The 22219-nt window shown below is 40.3% G+C and overlaps 1 protein-coding gene across 7 annotated transcripts in view; it reads left to right on the top strand.

Moving 5' to 3' along the window:
- TNRC6C (trinucleotide repeat containing adaptor 6C) overlaps window positions 1-22219 on the top strand; it is a 150043-nt gene that overhangs the window by 81670 nt on the left and 46154 nt on the right. For 4 of the 7 annotated variants that reach the window (XM_063081352.1, XM_063081354.1, XM_063081357.1 and 1 more), the window contains one exon: window positions 19194-21806. In XM_063081352.1, the coding sequence (XP_062937422.1) occupies window positions 19194-21806 (2613 nt within the window). The remainder of the gene's footprint in view (window positions 1-19193; window positions 21807-22219) is intronic. The other 3 variants (XM_063081353.1, XM_063081355.1, XM_063081356.1) reach the window with 1 other exon arrangement.

Here is a 22219-nt window from a genome sequence, read left to right on the forward strand (position 1 = left end):
TACACACACACACATTAACACAATAGGGAGAATGATTACAATCCTCATTTCTGTAACCGGTCACATGGTCAGGCTGGTATTTATAACTCCCTTCTTCCACTACCTATCTGTATTCCCTTTACCTTCAGCAAGCACCTCAGCTGGTCGTGGTTCTTCATCTAGTGGAGTGACCCAAACCTTCATCCCTGAAGAGTCTGGGCCATTTATAGTCTTGATTGGTTGTGTTACTGTAATTTCCCATTGACCTTAATCACAGGGCATGGTAGTACTAAGAGACTCTCTAAGGGATCTCCTGTACTCCAGAGTAATCTTCCTCACGTCCATTGTGAAGTAATAGTCCAACTCCCCCTTGGTAGTCTGGGTCATTCACCCCAGCCAACACCATAACTCCTTTCTTAGCCTGTTGACTTGGAGGCAAGAGGAGCCCGAAATGACAGGGTGGTAACCTTACCTTCCAGTTCAGTGGGATCATTATTGTTTCTCCTGGTGGAAGCATTCCTCCCTCTGGAACCGTGATCTCTAGACCAACAGAGCATAAAGTCACGGGGAGAGGAAGCAGAAATTTTGCCAGTAGGTCATTAGGGGTAGTGGTAAGTGGTGCCACTTCCATTTCTACCTCTTGATTCCTGCGCTCATGAACCCTGGCTATGGGAGAAACAGTTCCATATATTGGGTGCTGATTTAGAGCATATACATCCTTCTGGAGTACCTTGTCCCAGCCCTACAGGGTATTGTCACCTAGTTGTCACTGTATTCGAAAGGCCATTCCACCATTCTGTCAACCAGATGCTTCAGGATGGCAGGGAACATAGTAATGGTGGATTCCACGAGTGTGAGCCCATTGCTGCACTTCTCTGTCTGTAAAGTGAGTTCTTTTGGACAGAAGCAGTGCTGTCTGGAACATCATTACAGTGAATAAGGCATTCCATGAGTCCACGGATGGTAGTTTTGGCAGAAGGATTTCATGCTGGGAAGGCAAATCCATATCCAGAGTGTCTATTCCAGTAAGGACAAAACGCTGCCCTTACCATGATGGAAGCTGTCCAGTGTAATCAATCTGCCACCAGGTAGGTAGCTGATCACCCCAAGGAATGGTGCCGTGTTGGGGGCTCAGTGTTGGTCTCTGCTGCTGGCAGATTGGGCACTCAGCGGTTGCCCTAGCCAGATTGGCCTTCTTGAATGGAAGTCCATGTTGCTGAGCCCATGCGTAACCTCCAGCCCTGCCACCATGGCCACTTCACTCATGAGCCCACTGGGCGATGACGGGTGGCTGGAGAAAGAGGCTGAATAGTATCCACAGAACAGGTCATCCTGTCCACCTGATTATTAAAGTCCTCCTCTGCTGAGGGTCACCCTTTGGTGGGCATTCACATGGGAAGCAAATATCTTCATATCCTTTGCCCACTCTGAGAGGTCTGTCCACATACCTCTTCCCCAAATTCCCTTCTCACCAATTTTCCAAGCATGATCCTTCCAAGTCCCTGACCATCCGGCCAAATCATTGGCTACAGCCCATGAGTCAGTATGTAATCGCATATCTGGCCATTTCTCCTTCCAGGCAAAGTGTGCAAACAGGTGCACTGCCCGAAGTTCTGCCCATGGAGAAGATCTCCCCTCACCACTGTCCTTCAGGGATGTCCCAAAAGGGGCTGCAGTGCCGCAGCTGTCCACTTTTGGGTGGTGCCTGTACATCATGCAGAACCATCTGTAAACTAGGCCTTAGTCTTCTCTTCCTCTGTCAACCGAGCATAGGTTACACCCTAGGAAGCCACAGGTGCAGGCTGGGGAGAGAAGGCAGCATAGCAGGAGTAGGAACCATGGGCATTTGGGTCATTTCATGTAACTTATTTGTGCCTTCAGGATCTGCTTGGGCCCAATCATGTATATGTCACATCCATTTGATGATGGAGTGCAGCTGTACACGCCCAGCCTTATGGCTTGCTGGGTCACATAACACACGGTTCATGATGGGCAGCTCAGGTAGCATGGTAATTTGGTGGCCATAGTCAAGCATTGAGTTTCTGCTAAGGCCCAGTAGCAGTGTTGCTTTGCCTCCCACGGATTTGTCACCCCTTTTCCTCTGGGTGACGGAGCTGTAGAGGATTACTCAAAGCCCTTCTCTTCTGAGCAGTGAGAAGCCCCGAAGTGGTTAATCTCCCGGAATCCTCAAGAGAGAGGCATTCCTTTCATTTGGGAAATTAACCACAAATTGGGGTTCTCTTCCCACATTTATTCTCCAGACTAGGAAGTTACAGGAAGAGAACATAGGTAGGGTTATAGTTTAACAATATAGGCTGGTAACATTCAGTAAAACAAGCAAAGTGACATTCTGTAAGGCAATTTAAGTGATCTACCAACAAAAGCTTGCTCTTAGCAAACATTCCTTCTCCGGACAGCAGCTCCCCAGTATTTTTACATATCAATCAGTAGCTTGTCTGTCTTTGAACCAGCAGCCTTGCTATGTTACAATTTTTTATCTTACAACAGAGACTATAGCCTGGGGGAAATTTCCTGTCTTTTGCAAGGTCTACATTTTATATGTACTTTTAAGAAGTTAGACTAAACCCAAAAGTACAAGAAACTAGGCCCTGTGAAATATATTTGCTTTATAGTATACTCCACATCTCCCCCGTTTTATTTATTTAAAAGAAAAAGAAAAAGCTATAGATCAGGTTGTTACAGTTAAGACAAAAAGCATTTTGTTAAAGCAAAGTTGATATCATTTAGCATGGCAAGTCCTTTTAATTTACTTCAGGTGAAGACTGGTGATGTCATCATCTCCCAGAACTGTTGTATCGGCATCATTCCAGGTGCTGTGAATTGAGGTGTAATAACCAGTTGTTGAAAATCCAGAATGGGATTTGGCTCCATATAATAATTGATTGAGTCCAGAGAGTTTGTCAGTGTTCACCTGTCCAGGACATTACTGTTTCCAAAGCATCTAGTCTTTTGTAAAATTTTTTAATTAATTACAAATCTTGTTTAAGAACAGGATGTCTCATCCTAGTTACAAACACCCTCTTTAAGGCTGAGAAAATTTAGAGAACTGCTTTTGTAGAGAAGATGTTATTTCCCCTTTAATGATCAAGGCATTCCTCAAAATAGCATTGATGATCAATATCTTGATTGAAAAGGTCTTACTTTACTTTGTATAGATCCTTCGGCACTGGGAAAGCTGATCTGTAGGTTGTCTGGTCCTATGTCGGTGGCGGGGGAGGGGGGGACAAAGCAGCAGTTAGGCCAAATTAAGGCAACATGAAAGAGGGGTGAACAACTTAGAAGTGAGACATGCTATCTTATATCCAAAGTTTTAAATTATATCCTGTTGTAAAGAGAGAGTGAATTTTCATTGAACTTATAAAAATAGCTACATTGTCATAATTATCATAAAGATACTTAAAGTAATTAAATTGGGGGGGATCAAATAGGGAGAAAACAAATGGTTTACTTCTGTTTTAAATGATATTTTACCAAACTGTTGTCAGTTATAGATAGCTTGAGAGAGAGTTTTCTTAAATCTGGAAAACAAAACGTTTAGAGAACCAGCACTGTTTCAAAGTAAGGAAATTGTAAAAACCCATAATTCTTTTTAATTAGTTCACTAATTAACTTTTGTTGTTTTGACCTTTGTGAACAATTTCACCAACTCATCAGTTTTTTTATTAGAATTTTGGAAATTTAGTTTAAAGCTATGAACTCAAAGTTTGTCAGGAAACTGTATCAGAGTTTTTTCATGAAATATTTGAAGACCTAACATTTTAAAATTATAATTGAGCCAAGATTAAGACCGGTAGCATATATATCAAGACACAGATTTTTAAGAACCTTACAAAATTTTGGAACACATATTAATAACATTTCAGTACTGACAGTGCTTTCCCATGTAGTTTAATGTATCAAATAACCCAATTAGTTTTGATACATTTTTTATATATATTCTTTGAGAAGCTTTAGGGCCCTTGGAACTCCTCAAAGTTAGGTTAAGTCAAAATGTTGAGCTTTCAGAATTTGGTTTCTGAAAGTTTTGTCAAATAACAAAAGGCTTAAAACATTTAGTTGAGTAAGATTACAAATTACTACAAAAAATAAAACCAAAGTGACAAAGGGTTTCAAAGGGAGAGAGCACAGGAACTTATCAACCAGTTATCTAAAGGACAGAGAAAATCTTTTACAACTTTGTATTAAGAGCAGTTAAGTGACAAGACCTTTAGTAATCCTGTTTGATTAATAAACCCAGTCAGTGATGTGTGTTGATAAGAACATTTTTACAGATACAGTTTAGCAAATAGGCGTCCTTTTGTCAGAGCAAATTACACAAAACCCACTTTGAGTCTCAGCTATTTTTACCAAATATTTATTTATGGTTTCCCAGTCAAAAAACTTGGTGTATAAAATCTATACCCTTATCAGTTAATGTTAACTAGGGCCTATGTGATATTGGGCATAGGTTTTTTTTTCACTAGCCATTTTGTGTCCCAGGTTTCCACATGGCATTTAGAGCCAAGTGGAATCCAGAGAGGCAGAGGGCAGTGTTTACAAAGATAATGTCTAAAAGATATTGTTTCTCCCAGCATGGCCAGGAGGCCGAGCTGAGATAACGAGGAGACATATTGACCTAGAGACAGATTTAGGTAAAAGGTTTAAATCAAATTTTGCAAATATATTTATTTTGTCAAAACTTTAGAAAATTTAAGTCACGTGAACTTGAAAAGTATACTTATTTATTTAATGAGCATGCATTAATTATAAGCCAATTTGGTGCCACGCTGACAATACAAACACATATAGACATGAACATGTAGACATAACATACATTTTACATATGCATATATCCAAACATAAATAACAAGAACAATTAAGGATCTTATAGGTTTTGTTTAAAATGTAATAAAAAAGCTCACTAGTAAAAAGGACAGTCAGGTTTAGATTGTGACCCTGTTTTAAAGAAAGCAAGGTAACAAATTTACATTGTAAAGCAAAGTATGCAGGCCTTTTCAAGAAGATGCAGAGATTTTCTTCCTTTTAAGAAAATAGCATAGACTTCTACCATAGGATTTTGTGAAGAAATACAAAGATGAGACTAGAAGAGAATTTAGAAGTCTGTTTAAGATAACCAGCTGGATGCCAGAAAATTTGAGACCATCTAGTTAAACAGGTAGATTTTAGTCTAGTTTTGTTTCTCAAACAGGTTACTGAGCTTAATTAAGAGCTGAGCCACCAATCAGAGATGAAACCATTTGACTCTTGAGGTTTTTAGAAGAGCAGTAGACCCAAAAGGGGTCCGGTTGGCACTATGACTGCTTTTCTTCATAAAACCCCAGAGTCTTAAGCGAAAAAGAGTAGCACATGCAGTTAAGAAAAGAACCATTGCTTTTAAGAGAGGAGAGAAGCATTGTGCAGATAAGAAAGAAAAACATGGTCAAACAATACCAACACTGCAAAGAAATATCAACTTTTTTTTACTTTAGATTGTCCAATTTAAAGTTCTCTCAGTCACTGGCAAAGATTAAGTTTTTTCCTTCTTTGGTGATATAAACATGTCTTAGTTTTTTGTTAAGGTCTTGAATAGGTCTCAGAGCGACTTGACATAGATTTCTTGTTGTTAGGTGGGAAGCCTTAACAAGACCCATTGCATAATTAACCAGTGACCAATTTGTTCCCAAGGACATGGTTGTTTAATATCCACTAACAATTTTACAAGCTGCCATTCAGTTACTTATAGCCTGCTGCTTTAAGAAGACCTTGGAGTTTAATGTATGTTCAGTCTCCCCTTTTGTTAATGAATTATCCATATTTCAAAAGTAAAGAGAAGGGAAAAATACCTTTGGGGTTGAAAAGACCTGACTTTGACCTGCCACAGGCGTGCAATTGCTAATCGAAAGCCACCTGTGTTCCTTTACCGGGATAAATCTCCCTTTAATGGGACTCCCTTGCCGGGATGAGTCGGACGTGCTTTTCCTCTCCAATGCTTGGCAGGTCAGTCTCTGATCCTTGGAGAACTTCCTCACACGGGGCACCATTTTGTTGCTTTGCCTCCCATGGATTTGTTACCCCTTTTCCCTTGGGTGATAGAGCCGCAAAGGATTACTCAAAGCCCTTCTCTTCTGAACAGTGAGAAGCCCTGAAGTGGTTAATCTCCTGGAACCCTCAAGAGAGAGGCATTCCTTTCATTTGGGAAATTAACCACGAATTGGGGTTCTCTTCCCGCATTTATTCTCCAGACCAGGCAGTTACAGGAAGAGGACATAGGTAGGCTTATAGAATATAGGCTGGTAACATTCAGTAAAACAAGCAAAGTGACATTCCGTAAGGCAATTTAAGTGATCTACCAACAAAAGCTTGCTCTTAGCAAACATTCCTTCTCCGGACAGCAGCTCCCCAGTATTTTTACATATCAATCAGTAGCTTGTCTGTCTTTGAACCAGCAGCCTTGCTATGTTACAATTTTTTATCTTACAACAGAGACTATAGCCTGGGGAAAATTTCCTGGTTTTTGCAAGGTCAACATTTTATATGTACTTTTAAGAAGTTAGACTAAACCTGAAAGTACAAGAAATTTAGGCCCTGTGAAATATATTTGCTTTATAGTATACTTCACATAGCAGGGCAAGAGCTGTTTCTTAAAAGGAGAGTAATTATCTGTGGGTGATGGTAGGGCTTTGCTCCAAAATCCTAAGGGTCTCCTCTGCAGTTCACCTATAGGGGCCTGCTAAGGGCTCCAAACAGCATTGCTGTCTGCCATTGACACCTCAGGAACCATTGGGTCTGCTGGATGATATGGCCCAAGGGTCAGAGCATCTTGCACAGCAGCCTGGACCTGTTACAGAGCCTTCTCCTGTTACGAACCCTACTAAAAACTAGCAGCTTTTCAGATCACTCAAATGTCTTACCAGTAAGTACAGGGTATTTGCTACTTCATGCTCACTAGGTCTATTCAGCATAATGTCATTAATGTAATGGACCAGTGTAATGTCTTATGGAAGGGAAAGGTGATCAGGATCCTTGTGAATTAAATTGTGCCATAGGGATGGACAGTTGATATACTCCTGAGGTAGGACAGTGAAGGTATGTTGCTGGCCTTGCCAGCTGAAAGCAAACTGCTTCTGGTAGGCCTTATGGACAGGGATGGAGAAAAAGGCATTTGTCCGATCAATAGCTGCATTCCAGGTACCCAGAGGTGATCCCATTAATAGTTGATGCTGTGATGGCACTGTAGGTGATGTCCTTGCACTGTAGGTGACGTCCTTTATGGAAGACGCAGTGTACGCAGAGCAGGCAGGGTGATAAAGTCCTAGAAATGTCCTGTAAGGGCCACCCAAGGTCGGAAAGGGAGAGGAGGGCTTAGCAAGAAATTGGTAAAGGGACACAAAAAATGGTTACATTGTGTAATGGTGAATATACTAATTATCCTGATTTGAGCATCACCTATTGCACACAGATATTAATATTCAAAGCTGTACCCCACAGATATGTACAATCAACTACGTTTCAATAAAAAAAAAGGAAAGAAATATCCTCTAAGGACTGGGAAAGCAACTGAGGGGAGTCCATTGAAGAGCCTTACAGAAGGAGGGCCTGTCTCTGAGCATTTCAGTTACAGAAAGGCTGGCCTGAGAACCTAGGAGCCTACTGCCTCTGGGCAGCTTCAGAGGGCAGAGGCGGAACTAGGGCAGCGAAAGTACTAGGTGGTGGCAGGCTTCAGCCTTCTGAGAGAACTTTGATTCCTTTCCCCATCACTGGCAGTAGCCAAAGAGACACAGTCAGGTGTTGCCAGTGGTGGAACTGCTTCTCTGGGACAGACAGGCCAGGATGCCTCCCAGCCGTGGTTCCAAAGCCTATACTGGCAAATAAAACACTGGCCTTCTTGTGAAATAATACAGGAGAAAGTGGATTTTTAAATTCATGTATTGATTTGGAGGGTTGCTGATTTAGCCAACTGGGCAGAAAGTCTTAACTGGTAAATGTCTATTAGTGTGTAAATGTAGTGATTTACGCTAAGTTTCCAAAGAATGTCACTGTATCATGTTATTTTCTATTCAGACTGTTTTTGCAAGTCTGCAAAATAACTCCAGCTTGAAACAATTAAGAGCTTTTATCTTTTTAAAATAAACTCTTTTTCCTTGTGCTAAAGGAAGAACAGTGTATTGTTTTGGTGGCTGCTTTGTACATTTGTAAACAGAGGCTTTGATTAATATGCAGCGGTGTCTGCTGCTTAGGTCTTTTTTTTAGATAGAGACAGGAAAGTAATCAAGAGTGTGGACTCTTGCCAGTTTACATATAGGGCTCCTTTAGAACATTACAGCTAGTGTTGGAATGCCAAACGTTGAGGGGTGTTTAGGAAGAGAGAAAGGAGGAACAGAACACAAAGGCGCTATGAAGATCAGTGGCCAATTTGTGTGCAGCCAGTGGGCAGTATGCTGTTCTTTTGGCTGATTTTCAAAAAAACAGGAGAAAAGTGTCTGTGGTGCTAATTGTAGCAAGGTCCTGAAGTGAGAATGTTTGTGGCAATTGAAAGAATTTAAAGAGGAAGGAAGATCGGTTTAGTGTCAGCTGCAATTAGATAATCAAAGCTTTAAAATCCCATCTGTTGATGCCTCCACCCCTAGTTGAAGGGGATGAATCAGATCCCTCCTTGAGTGTTAAGGGCATTGCCCAGCCCTGCCCGGCTGACGGCTGCGGGCGCCTGCGGATGGCCTGGGCGCAGGCTTGCCCCTGGAGCTTCCTGGCAACTCTACAGGAGGCGGCTCTCCTGTACCCAGCCGACATGTTGGAGCAAGAGCCCAGGCGAACGTAGGTGCAGGCGTAGAGGCAGCTCTGCATGCGAGGTGGCGTCTCCTAGGAGGGTTGGGCGGCACCTTCTGCAGGTATTTCATCACCCGTCAGCCCCTCGTAGAGCAGGAGAAATAGAACAGACACGGAGCAAATAGTGGCTGCTTCTCCTGAGTCAGTTTGTGACATAACATTCCAGCGTGTGAGCGGTAGCCCCGAGTCCCTAAGCTTTTGGCTGCAATTCAGATTGGATAAAATGGCGTCTTCGAAAAGAGCTGCTTGCTAAAGATATGCTCTACCGAGCAGAGATATGGCCATGGCATTAGCTACTGTGGTTTCTCTCTGCTTGGTTAGCACGGGTGGGCCGTGCCAAATTTGGAAGCAAGCTTATTTTGCCCCTAGTTTCATTATTGTTTCAATAGGTTCTTAACCTCAAGGAAGAAATCTTGTTTTAGTGCTGTTTTGAAGAAGAAAACAAAGCAACAGCCTTATTCTTTTGGACACTTTCATTATTGTTTCCAGTAAATCCTTTACTCTATTCTGTATTTCCTAATTCCTTGCATTGATAGTAGTTGACAGAAGAAATGTTTGGGAGTCTGTCCAGTCATGAAATTCCAAATTCAAAGTACTTTCTCCCCGAGATTTTTACACGCAGAAAATGCAGTGGAGGGGAAGGAATCTTTGGTTCTCAAAAGCTGAAAGCAGTTGTAACATTTATCATGCCCCTGAAAACCAAATAGCAAGGAGTTTGTGTTATCAGTAAGCATTCATAACATATATTGTCAACTGTTGAAAGCATTGGGAATTATTTTTTATAATGTGTAATTAATTATTTTGTAATTTCAGTTAAAAGGACTGGTGATAAAGAATGAACGCATTTACTATGTGTCAGTGTTAGTACCAATTAAGCATTCAGCACACTTCTGAGTAGATCTTGTACACGCTTTCCTAGCTGATTAATTTAATACCTAATTAAAATTTTGTATACCATAGCTTTTGGAAGCTCTTTGTTATACTTTCCCTAGAAAAGCTTATCTTTATATGATAACATTTTGGAATTTAAAAACAAGAAAAGGAGAGCTTTTCTCTTTAAACCATGCTATTATGTAATCCTTTTTAATGTAATCACTTAAGACAATCTAAGTAATGTTACTTAGATTTTTATAGAGACACCTATTTATAGAATGTGTGAACCATTTAAACAGCAGAAGAAAAGAGAATTTAACGTTATACATGAACTTCATTTCTTTTTTTTTTTTTTTTTAAGGCTGTTGTTTTAGGGGAAATTATTTTGATAATAGAATGGTGTGGTGAAAAGAGCACTAGAATTTTATTCTGAAAGTGCAGATTTCAATTCAGTCCTTACTGCTTATTACTTACAAACTGTGACCAAGTCACTTCACCTCTCTGAGCCTGTTTCCCCATCTGCAAAATGGACATAATTTGTATGTTCAGTTAAGCCAGTGTGTGTGGAAATAATACAATCTTGGTTCATTTCAGAGTTTTCATTCATTTCAAAATGCTTGCTCCTAGAAGTCAGTCATTTTACAAATTTTTTTCACGTACTTCATTCTTTCAGACTAGTTAGGATTTGTGAATTGATAACATGGTTGAGAGAATTGGTTTCTGAAAAGCATGTTTTTCAAACATTTAAGCCAGAAAGAAAGTTCTCCTAAGGTGAATGGTGGGCTTTAAATGTAAAGAGAATAATAGTCTTTTTACGTGTTCATTTTTGGAATAAATCCTTGTGTTCTGATTAAAATAATATGTGGTGGTGGTGGTGGTGATTAGGAGGAGGAGGAGGAGGAGGAGGAGGAAGACACATTTAAGGATTGGACAGAACAGTGCTATTCAAGCTGTGCTCCTCAGAGTCCCGTGGAGGACTTAAAGCGAGTCTTAAGAGAGCAGGGGAGATGGTGAGTGGGTAGAGCCTGATTTTTCCAAGATGCCTTTAGGTTTAACTCCATCGTGTGTTCGGGATATAGGTTTTGCTCTTTGTTTTTTTTTTGTTGTTTGTTTGTTTTTACCAGTTTTTGTCTTGCTTTTACCACTAAGAAGACTTTGCCACTAAGTGGTATTTTCAAATCAACTTGAGTCTATACTTGAAAATCAGAAATATTGCATTAAAATCATAACCCTTTGCTTTCTGATTTTCAAGACCTTGATAGTTTTAAGATAAATTTTTATGTTTAAACTGTTACGTTTTTAAATATTAAAGTATGTAAGACACTGTTGACCCCCATTTTAAAAGTTCTTGAGGAGAAAAAAAGATAAAACAAGATAAAAGCAAAAGAAGGAGAAACTATAAAGCAATGAGTGAAGACTGTGTCTGTCAAGCCTGTCTCTGCTATGGAATGGAAAGTTTTTTGAGAACAAAAACTAGATCTTGTTCATCTGTGCAGTCTGTGTAGTCCCAGCAGGCAGGAACTATTGAATATGTGTGTTCATTGTTGAACGTGAATGTGTAAGGGAACGTTCAGATGAGCACAGTGTGACTAGGAGTCACATGACAGGCACAGTGCAGGACCCCAGACTGTAGGAAGAGAGAAGTTTATAAAGAAAGCTCGTGAGCCACTGAGAAGGTATTCAAACTGGGAACACCAAGTAGTAAGGCCAAGAATCAGAACTGTACAACTACCGGGTGCAGCAATTTTTACTCTTCATCTTTAACTTTCTGGTTTTTACGTACTTAATGTTGATTTTGATCTTAATAGCCCCAACATAAAGTACTTTTCCTGGAAAAATACTTATATGTTGGAGTTCTTAAAGCTTGAACATAATGAAAAATACCATAATTAATCTGTTTCATTTCTTTGCCCTTATCTGCTGTTTTCATTACAACTAAAAGCATATTTAAATAGAAAACTATCTTTAGTGGCTTATATAGTAGTAACGTATAGGTAAAATGTATAGCATGTTAACTTGTCGGCCTCATTTTAAGCCTCTTCAAAGAGTTTCATATATAAGTTTTGCCATTTGTTGTGGGATTGAGGACAAAAGTCCTCATTTCAAAATAGACTCGAGAACTTTCATGTATTTCTGGGAATTGAGCCTGTTGAGATTCCCTTTAATAATAGCAGTAATACCGTTTCCTTTGTTCATTCAATGCCAGAACACACGTGTAGATAACCTGCTCAGTATAATACTTTTAAAAAAATCTTTTTAGACATTTCGTCATCATCTGCTTTCATTCCTTCCCTCTTTTTGCTCCTCTCTTATAGCCTTCTGTCTCTTTTTTATCACTTCCCACGGTTAGTTCCTAGTTCCAGAACGTTTATTTCACCTCTGAGTTAGAAGCACTTGGCTCCTGGCAGACACCACGTGCAGACATGTTCTTGCTTTTGAGACAAAGGAGTACTGTTCAGCTGGGGAATGAAAACACCTAGGTTTCTTACATCACATCTTGTTAGCTATAGCCCCCACTTACGCGGACTGTCGAATGAGGGACTTAAGAGTGACAGGAGGAGTGAAGAGGAAGAAGGCGTGTCAGTAATGGCCTTTTATAAATTATAAACTTGGGGAATTCAACACTGATATAATACTATTATCTAAAATATCCAAAATTGATACATTTAAATTTCTTTGTTATGCCAATAACAGTCGAAGCACCTATATTTGTTGGTGCCCCTCCAAAAGAAAAAAAAAGTAAAATGATCTTGTATTTTTGATAGTAAAATTATAGCTCAGTATGCTATGTAATCCCTGTTTTTTGGTTTTGGGTTTTTGTTTAGGCAGTAGAATAAACACAAAACACATAGCTTTTGTTTACTTTTTATGTCCTTTCTGTCTGCATGTACCTCCACTGAATTTTTGGTAGAATTAATTTTTGGAGACCCAGGTTATTTGGATGTGGTGGAAGAACAAAGAGGTAAAGAACAAGAGAAGAGCTGACATAGAGGGGAAAAAAAGAAAAAGGAATAGCAGAATGTCCAGTAATGGTAGCCAGACATGCAGAGTCAGCAGCTGCAGCCCGAAACTCTGCTGCGCTGGGCTGTAGCACTTGCTCCCCGCCCCGCTCCTGTGACAGGAGCTGTACCAGGTCTCAAGGTTGCCTGGAGGCTGCAGCTCATCCCAGGAACTCCGAGGAGACTGTGGAGGTAGCGGAAAAGAGACAGTACAACTGCTTGGTTTGTTTCTTTCTTTTTAAGTAAAATGTCATTGTTCCAAAATGACACATATGGTATGACTTATCTTTGAATGGAACTGTGTTTTAGATGTAGATTTGTAGTCTTGGCTGTAATTTTTTCCAAATAAAAAAATTTTGAGCTATCAGTTCCTTTTCTACTACTTTGAATAGATAACTCAGTATTTTTGCAAATAACATCAATTAAGTTGTTTGCTAGTCAACATGGCAACCTAAGCTTAATCTGAACATTGCCTTCAAAATTGACTGAAAATGTGAGCATCGTTAATCTTACACAACTAGGAAACTGCTTTTAAGTATTTATAAGAATTATTCATTCAGCGAATATTCATTGCCTATTCTGTGTGAGACACTATGCTGAGCACTGGAGATAAAAATAGGGCCCAAACAGGCAGTCCTTTCCTTCATGGAGTTTACAACCTCGAGGGAGAGCCAGACAAACAGTCGCATGATAACTCACTCTAGGATGTGTGTTCCATGAGAGAAAGAATTTGTCCATCTTATTCATCATTGTGTCCCCAGTGTGGTTCCTGTATATACAAGGCACCCAGTAAAACGTGTCGTTCAGACCAGCTGTTGGCAAACTATGGAGCACAAGCCAAATCTATCCTATCAAGCTGTTTTTGAAAATAAAATTTTGTTGGGACACAACCACACTTCATTTATTTACATATCTGTGGTGGCTTTTGCACTACAACAGCAAAATTGAGTGTTTGTGATAGAGACCATATGACCCACAAAGCCTGAAATATTTGTTATCTGGCCCTCTTCAGAAATTGTTTGCCAACTCTGCTCTAAGTGAATTAAAAGGAAAGGAAGACTGTTAGAATAAATGTATCAGAGGATCCTAACTCGGGCAAGAAAGCCTCCCAAGTTAAATGTCCATTGAGTTGAGATAGGAAAAAAGAACAGACATTGAGTCCAGGCAGGAGACAGCCTCTTCAACAGCTTTGTTCTTGGGGTGGAGTGCATATGGTGCTGTGAAGAACTGCCTAAAGCACCGAGCAAGAAAGAATGCTGTAAAATGAGGCCTCAAAAGGGAACCATACCTCATGCACTGCTGCAAGACTTTGTGTCTTTGAAACGTTTACGTAGGTATTCGTGCCCTTCTGAGGAGACCAACATTGTTGGTGAAGGCCTTGTTGGAGGGGAGGAAACCTGTTAGAGAGCCATTATAGTAATCCAGTCAAGAAGTGATTGAGCTTGGACTAGGGCATGTCTGAAGGGTGTTTTGTTTCTTAAGTGAGAGGGTTCTACAGATACCCAGGCATACTCCATCCTGCCCTTATAGTGTCTCTGGTATTCGGGATGTGCTGTTGTTGTTCTTTGTAGAAGTGACAGCTTCCTGCCAGTACTGCCCAATTGGTGGGGTTCCTTGCTGTGCATCTAAGAGATCTGCATCTCAGGACATGGGAAGGACTGAAAAATTCTAAATTTCAAGAAAAGCATTGTCATTGTGATGGTTGTTTCCTCAGAAGACTGACATACTTGTTCAAAGCAGCCTGGGCTGCACAGATCTCTCTAGATACTCTGGATAAACCTTGGTGTGATTTTTCTTTTACCCCAATGATAATGTTTTTCTTGAAATTTGGAATTTTAAAATTTATGAGAAAATTCTGCTTATCACAGAATTATCTCATTAATTCCAAAGTTAGCCTTTGTTTGTCCTCAGCCCTTATTTGCTCTTATAAAGCCCTGAGGCAAAGGGCCATTCATGAAAGTACAGAAGTTCAGTATTTATTAGCATTACTGATTTGTCATTTTTCACCTAGTTTTTCCTCTCCTTTTTCTTTCCATTCTTTTCAGGTTTAATTACTATGTTAAACTCATTACTTGCCTTACCCTTTTACTACCTCATAGAGAAGTTTATAAGTTACTTTTTCTCATGGTGTGTAGCTTAAAATGTAAAGACCTATATTTGTTTATTTTTATTGTAAGCAATAAAATTGCCCTTGCATTTTATCATCTCATGATGTTGAAAACTTAATATTTTGGCCCATTTTGGGCATACATATTTCTTATCTATAGTTTTATAGTTTTATCATAAATATTTGGAGAAAATTCCAAAACAAAATCACCACAATAGTAGGATGGTATTTGTTGGTGTTTTACAGTATTTATAGAAAACTAATTGAGTTTTATGGTTTTTCATTTCCAGTGTAGTTTTCTTTGACTCTGTTCATTTTAAACGGAATAAACAAATTTGATTATAAGAATATCTTGTTTTACACATGAAAAGGTGTTCACCATCACTGATCATTAGGGAAATGCAAATCAGAACCACAGTGAGCTACCACTTCACACCAGTTAGGATGGCTGTTATTTTTTAAGAACAAACACAGACACGCAGAACACAAGTATTGGCAAGGATGTGTAGAAATTGGAACCTTGGTGCATCACTGGTGGGAATGTAAAATGGTGCAGCTGCTGCAGAAGACAGTGTGATGATTCCTCAGAAAATTAAACATAGAATTACCATGTAATCCAGAAATCCTACTTCTCGGTGTATACCCAAAAGAATTGAAGGCAGGGACTGGAACAAATAGTTGTACACCAGTGTTCATAGCAACATTATTCACAATAACCCAAATGTCCATCATTGAATGAATGGAGAAACAAAATGTGCTATATCCATACAGTGCAATAAATATTTTTCAGCCATAAAAACAAAGTATTGATACATGCTGCAACATGGATGAACCTTGAAAATGTTATGCTAAGTGAAACAAGCCAGTCACAAAAAGATGAGTAATGTATGAGTTCACTTATTGAGGCACTTGGAATAATCAAATATGTAGAAACAGAAAGTAAAATGATGTTTACTAGGGACTGAGGAAAGGAGGGCGAATTAGTATTTAATGGGAACAGAGTTTCAGTTTGGGATAATGGAAAAGTTGAGATAGATGGTAGTAATGGTTACACAACAATGTGAAGGTACTTAATACTACTGAATTGGGCACTCAGAAGGGTTAAAATGATAATTTTATGTTATTTTATCACAATAAAAAATACTTGCTTTAATATTATAGTTGAGATTGACTGTGCCAAATATGTCGCTTGATTTTGTGTGTGTGTGATTATTTTGTTAATGTGTAGTATATGTAAAGTGTAGAAATCATGAGTTTTAGAGCTGAGAACCTCAGGGGTTAGGGGTTGAACTAGTTCAACATCATCTTTTTAGAGTTGAGAAGTGACTGACTTCAGATTGTCCAGCTAATTGGTGGCTTCCGCCAGAACTCAGATTTTGGCCCCATACATTTATGCTTTTGTTTGTCTGAGAAACATATTGTTTGCCTGGTTTGTGGCAAGCATAATGGATGTAAAACCAAAGAGATGCTATCCACACATCTAACTGTATTCACAGCAGAGATTTAATATAATATTTTGTCATGTTTGCTTTAGGACTCTCTATTTTAGATATGTTATAGGTATTACCCCTCCAATCTCATTTTGGTTCCCACCCCAAACCCAGAGGAAGCCACCGTCCTCAAATTTTTGGATGTGTCAGTTCCATCCAGAATGTGAAATGATGTCTCATTGTTTTAAAGTGCGTTTCTTGATTATTAAGGAGGTTAATTATTGTTTTATATGTTAGTGGCTATTTTTCCTCCTCTCTAAATTGCCTGTTTCTTTCCTTTTCCCACTTTTTGTTGAGTTGTTGGTCTTTTTTGCATTGATTTGTAGGAGTTCTCTATTCTGATAATCATCCTGTATCTGCTACATCTTTTCCCTGACTTTTGCTTGTTTTTTTAGTTTCCATTATATGATATCTTTTGTCATATAGATGTTTTTATTATTAGCATAGTCAAATTTATCAACCTTTTTTTTTTTTTTTTTAAAGATGGCCGGTAAGGGGATCTTAACTCCTGACTTGGTGTTGTCAGCACCACGCTCATCCAGTGAGCTAACCGGCCATCCCTATTCGGGATCTGAACCTGTGGCCTTGGTGTTATCAGCACCACACACTCCTAAGTGAGCCACAGGCCGGCCCCCAAATTTATCAACATTTTATGGCTCATACATTTTATGTCTTCTGTAAGAAGATACAGTGTCCAAGGTCATAGAGATAGTTTCCTATATTTCCTTATTAAGCTGTAAAAGCTTTTGTTTCTCATAATTTGGTCTTTACTCCATCTAGAATTTATTTTTGTGTATGATGTGAGATAAGGGATCTACTCACATTTTTTCCATGTAGCTAGCCAATGTCCAGCAGCATTTATTAGCTAGTCCTTCCTTTCTCTATCAGCTTGTAATGCTATTCTTTCAAACTGAATGTGAACCGATCAGATTGGGGCTGAGCAATCCCCAAACAGCATTTCACACAAATCCTCAAAGTAGACCTTTAACAAAGGTCTTTTACAGTGTGACCGTTCTGGAATGGAGACAATAATACTGTGTCTTCAAATGGTACCCCACATGTGGAAAGGAATGCATTGGTATGCCAGGTTTTTAATCTCCTGCTTTCTGCAGATAGTGCTGTCCCAGTCAAGAAGCGAGGGGCGTGAGGGAAGCAAGATCGATGGGAGAATGAACCATGGTGAATAACAAGCCATACTCTCTGTTAACTTGGTCTTATTTTCTGTGTTAAATGATGAATGGGTCATTTATCTCTTTAAGTTATTACATAAGCAATTTTTAGAGTATATGCAAAGCCAAATGGGAAAGTTGTTATAAACTAGCGTTGCAGAGCTAACCCCAATATTTGGCAACAAAAAGCCTAGTTTTATGGTAATTTGGATACTGAAAGTTTGCTGGTGCTTGTTTTCATTTTTCCTTTGTAGTTTTCACCTGGAAGTACCTACCTACTTTGGAATCATCTAGAGCGTAATTCTAAATTCATTACATTACTTTTAAATCAAACAACAAAAATCTTTTTTTTTTTTTTTTTTGTGGCACGTGGCCAGTGTGGGAATCCGAACCCTAAAAATCTTTTTTTTTCAAGGTTGATAATTAGCTTTAGTATATTCTTTCTAGTGATAGTGATAATTCTTTCCATACGTTCTTTTTCTTTCCTTTGGCCCCATCAAACTTTGAAAGAGAATATCTTTGGGAAATCCATATTTTAACTGTTCATGAATAAGATTTTTCTTGTTAAAATAAATTTGAAGATAACATAATGATTGAAAGGTTCTAAAAGAGAAGAAAATATTTGATTGCAATTTATCTGTGTATCATACTGTTTAAAGAAACTGCACCAAGGATTTCTAAAGTCTGTGAGTTTGTTTTATATTAAGGTTAAATGATGTTTTTTAACATTACTTTTGAATTTATTTTTGAGTAATACATACTTCAAATAAAGTCTACGGCGAAATTTATTGGTATAAGTTTGATTGTAGTATTGGAAATACTCAAATAATTAGGATATCTATCATAGGAGATAAACTGCAGATACAAGATAGTGGATTTTTCTAAAGGATCATAAGAGTAAAATGATGTAAATAATATAGAAAGATACCATTTAAGGTTATTCTGGGGATCTCTGCAGAAAAGACTATCACCTAAGCAAATAGAAGACAAGTATAAAAGTACTCCTTAGAGATCTAAGAAGATAACCGCTGGAGAGCTGAGAATTTTTTTTGTCAAAGCACAAGAAACAATGATAAACCAAATTACAGATCAGATCAGATAAAGTAATATAAATTTTATTAAACATTTCTAACCCTTAGTATCATTGATAACATAGGATAGCATTCTCTAATATGTCCTCTCTCTGTGTCCTTCCCTTGTACACCCCACCCTCCAAATTTGGTTCTGTTATATGACTCTGCAATGCATTTATAATTCTTTTCTACTGAAAGAGCTATACGTGCGCCCTCTGTATAATACTGTAACGCTTCATTAGATATACTGAAGACACTTACAAGTTGTGTTCAAAAGTCCATGTGAATTTAGTGTCTCACTAGCATTTCCCAAAGAGTCTGTGTATTTATAGGACTTGTGTAGTTGCATAAATTTCAGAGCTGTTACATTTAGCTTAAGCAGCTTTCTTTACTACAAATGCTTTCAAAGGTGCTCATGGGCTAATGTGCATTGTGATTCTTCTCAAGAGGGATGATAGTGTAGTGTAGTGGTAAGAATTAATATAATTTTAGAAACATTAACTCTTTTTAAAAATGGGAACTATTAAGTTAAGAAGACAAATAACTTTTTCCAAGTCATTTTTGAGTGTTTGTCATTCAGAATTGAAAACTTGAAATAAAGGGCTTCCCCAAAGACTAGTTAACAGTTGATTCATTGACAAATGGGAGGAAAATGTCATTTTGAATTTTATCTTTTTCAGATCTCAGTCACAGTGGATTGGCAGATCATTATGAAAATTCTCACTGGGGACAGCAGCCCACTTACAGAAGTGAAGCCAACTGCACCTGGGATAAAGGGATAATAGATAGGACTGACAAGGAGGCGTGGCCTTCCATCACAGGAACAGAGACTGAATCTGCCTCAGAATGTACTACAGACACTGACTCTGCCTCCAACTGTGGCTCAGAGAACAGTAGCATGGCTACAGGGAGTGCCCAGGGCAACTTCACTGGACATACCAAGAAGACAAATGGCAATAATGGCACCAACGGCACACTTGTCCAAAGCCCTTCTAATCAGAGTGCCCTTGGAGCAGGGGGAGCGAACGGTAATGGAAGTGCAGCCAGAGTGTGGGGTGTAGCCACAGGCTCCAACTCTGGCCTTGCTCACTGCTCTATCAGCAGTGGGGATGGAAAAATGGACAACATGATTGGAGATGGGAGAAGTCAGAATTGCTGGGGTGCTTCCAACTCCAATGCTGGCATTAATCTTAACCTTAATCCTAATGCCAACCCAGCTGCCTGGCCTGTACTTGGACATGAAGGAACTGTGGCGACAGGCAACCCTTCCAGTATTTGCAGTCCAGTCAGTGCCATAGGTCAAAACATGGGCAACCAGAATGGGAACCCAACAGGCACTTTAGGTGCTTGGGGAAACTTGCTGCCACAAGAGAGCACAGAACCACAAACGTCCACTTCTCAGAATGTGTCTTTCAGCGTACAACCTCAGAACCTTAACACTGATGGACCAAATAACACTAACCCCATGAACTCTTCACCAAACCCTATCAATGCAATGCAGACAAATGGACTGCCAAACTGGGGCATGGCTGTTGGTGTGGGGGCCATCATCCCACCCCACCTGCAAGGCCTTCCTGGTGCTAATGGATCATCAGTTTCTCAAGTCAGTGGGAGTGGTGGTGAAGGAATAAGCAATTCTGTGTGGGGACTGTCCCCAGGTAACCCTGCCACAGGAAATAGCAATTCTGGGTTCAATCAGGGGAATGGAGACACTGTGAACTCAGCATTAAGTGCTAAACAAAATGGATCCAGCAGTGCTGTGCAAAAGGAAGGAAATGGAGGAAATGCTTGGGATTCGGGTCCTCCTGCTGGTCCGGGAATACTCCCTTGGGGAAGGGGCAGTGGCAACAGTGGCATTGGTAATATCCAGTCGGGAGCTTGGAGCCACCCTGGCCGAAGCACCTCTAATGGCGTAAATGGGGAATGGGGAAAGCCCCCAAACCAGCATTCCAATAGTGACATCAGTGGGAAAGGATCAACAGGATGGGATAGTCCTAGTGTTACCAGCCAGAATCCTGCCACGCAGCCTGTCAGTGAACACATGAACTCTTGGGCCAAAGCTGCATCTTCTGGAGCTACAGCAAGTGAAGGAAGTAGCGATGGTTCTGGCAATCACAGTGAAGGAAGCACTGGGAGGGAAGGAACAGGAGAAGGCCGAAGGCGAGATAAAGGGATTATAGACCAAGGACACATTCAGTTGCCACGGAATGATCTTGACCCAAGAGTCCTGTCTAATACTGGTTGGGGACAGACTCCCGTAAAGCAAAACACTGCCTGGGAATTTGAAGAATCCCCTAGGTCTGAAAGAAAAAATGACAATGGGACAGAGGCCTGGGGTTGTGCAGCTACTCAGCCTTCACACTCAGGGGGGAAGAATGATGGGTCCATCATGAACAGTACAAATACCTCTTCAGTATCTGGGTGGGTGAGCTCGCCACCTGCCACTGTGCCAGCAAATGCAGGGTGGGGAGACAGCAACAGCAAAGCACCAAGTGGCCCAGGGGTTTGGGGGGACTCGATAAGCTCTACTGCTGTTAATAATGCTGCTGCTACCAAGAGTGGACATTCTTGGAGTGGGACCGTAAATCAGGAGGACAAGTCACCCACCTGGGGTGAGCCTCAGAAACCCAAGTCCCAAAACTGGGGAGATGGACAAAGATCAAATCCAGCCTGGAGTGCAGGAAGGGGAGATTGGGCAGATTCATCATCTGTCCTTGGACACTTGGGGGATGGAAAAAAAAATGGAGCTGGATGGGATGCGGACAGTAATAGATCAGGGTCTGGTTGGAATGATACCACAAGATCTGGGACCAGTGGCTGGGGCAATGGCACAAATGCAAAAGTTAATCCAGGTACAAACTGGGGGGAGTCTTTAAAACCTGGCCCCCAACAGAACTGGGCTAACAAACCCCAAGACAGCAATGTGAGTAACTGGGGAGGAGCTGCTTCTGTTAAACAGACAGGAACAGGGTGGATTGGGGGGCCAGTACCAGTCAAACAGAAGGACAGCAGTGAGGCAACTGGCTGGGAAGAGCCCTCTCCTCCATCCATTCGACGTAAAATGGAAATTGATGATGGTACCTCAGCTTGGGGGGACCCAAGCACCTACAACAATAAAACTGTAAACATGTGGGATAGAAACAACCCGGTCATCCAGAGCAGTCCCACGACCAATACCACCACCACCACCACCACCACCACAAGCAACACCACACACAGGGTGGAGACGCCGCCGCCACACCAGGCCAACACTCAGCTGAATCGATCGCCATTGCTCGGTCCAGGTATGAAAGGTACTTTATGTTCCTTTACAAGTAAAAAGATAGTTTATTCTCATTACATATGCATAAGTGCTCTGACTAGTGTTTTTATAACAAATGACATTAAAATAAGTGCCCTTCCTCCCTGTAGTATTGTATCTAAATGCTATCCAGCAAAAGTAAAGCGGGATCCTCTAACAGCTTTCTGTACAAGAAAGAAATATGTATTAAGCACTCTCAGTAGAACATCAGGCTGATGTTTTGGTGGTGATGGTGGCAGCTTGGAGTGGATAGTGGCGGGGGGTGGAGACAGCGATTCAAAAGGAGTGACAGTGTGACAGCAAGACTTGGTAGCTATTGGGATGTGGGGGCAAAGAAGAAAGGTGAGATGGAGATGGTCCAGAGCTTGGGTGAGTAGGCAGGTAACTGTGTCATTTACTGACATA

Source organism: Cynocephalus volans, chromosome 16, assembly GCF_027409185.1.
Source record: "Cynocephalus volans isolate mCynVol1 chromosome 16, mCynVol1.pri, whole genome shotgun sequence".
In the NCBI taxonomy this organism is placed as follows: Eukaryota; Metazoa; Chordata; class Mammalia; order Dermoptera; family Cynocephalidae; genus Cynocephalus; species Cynocephalus volans.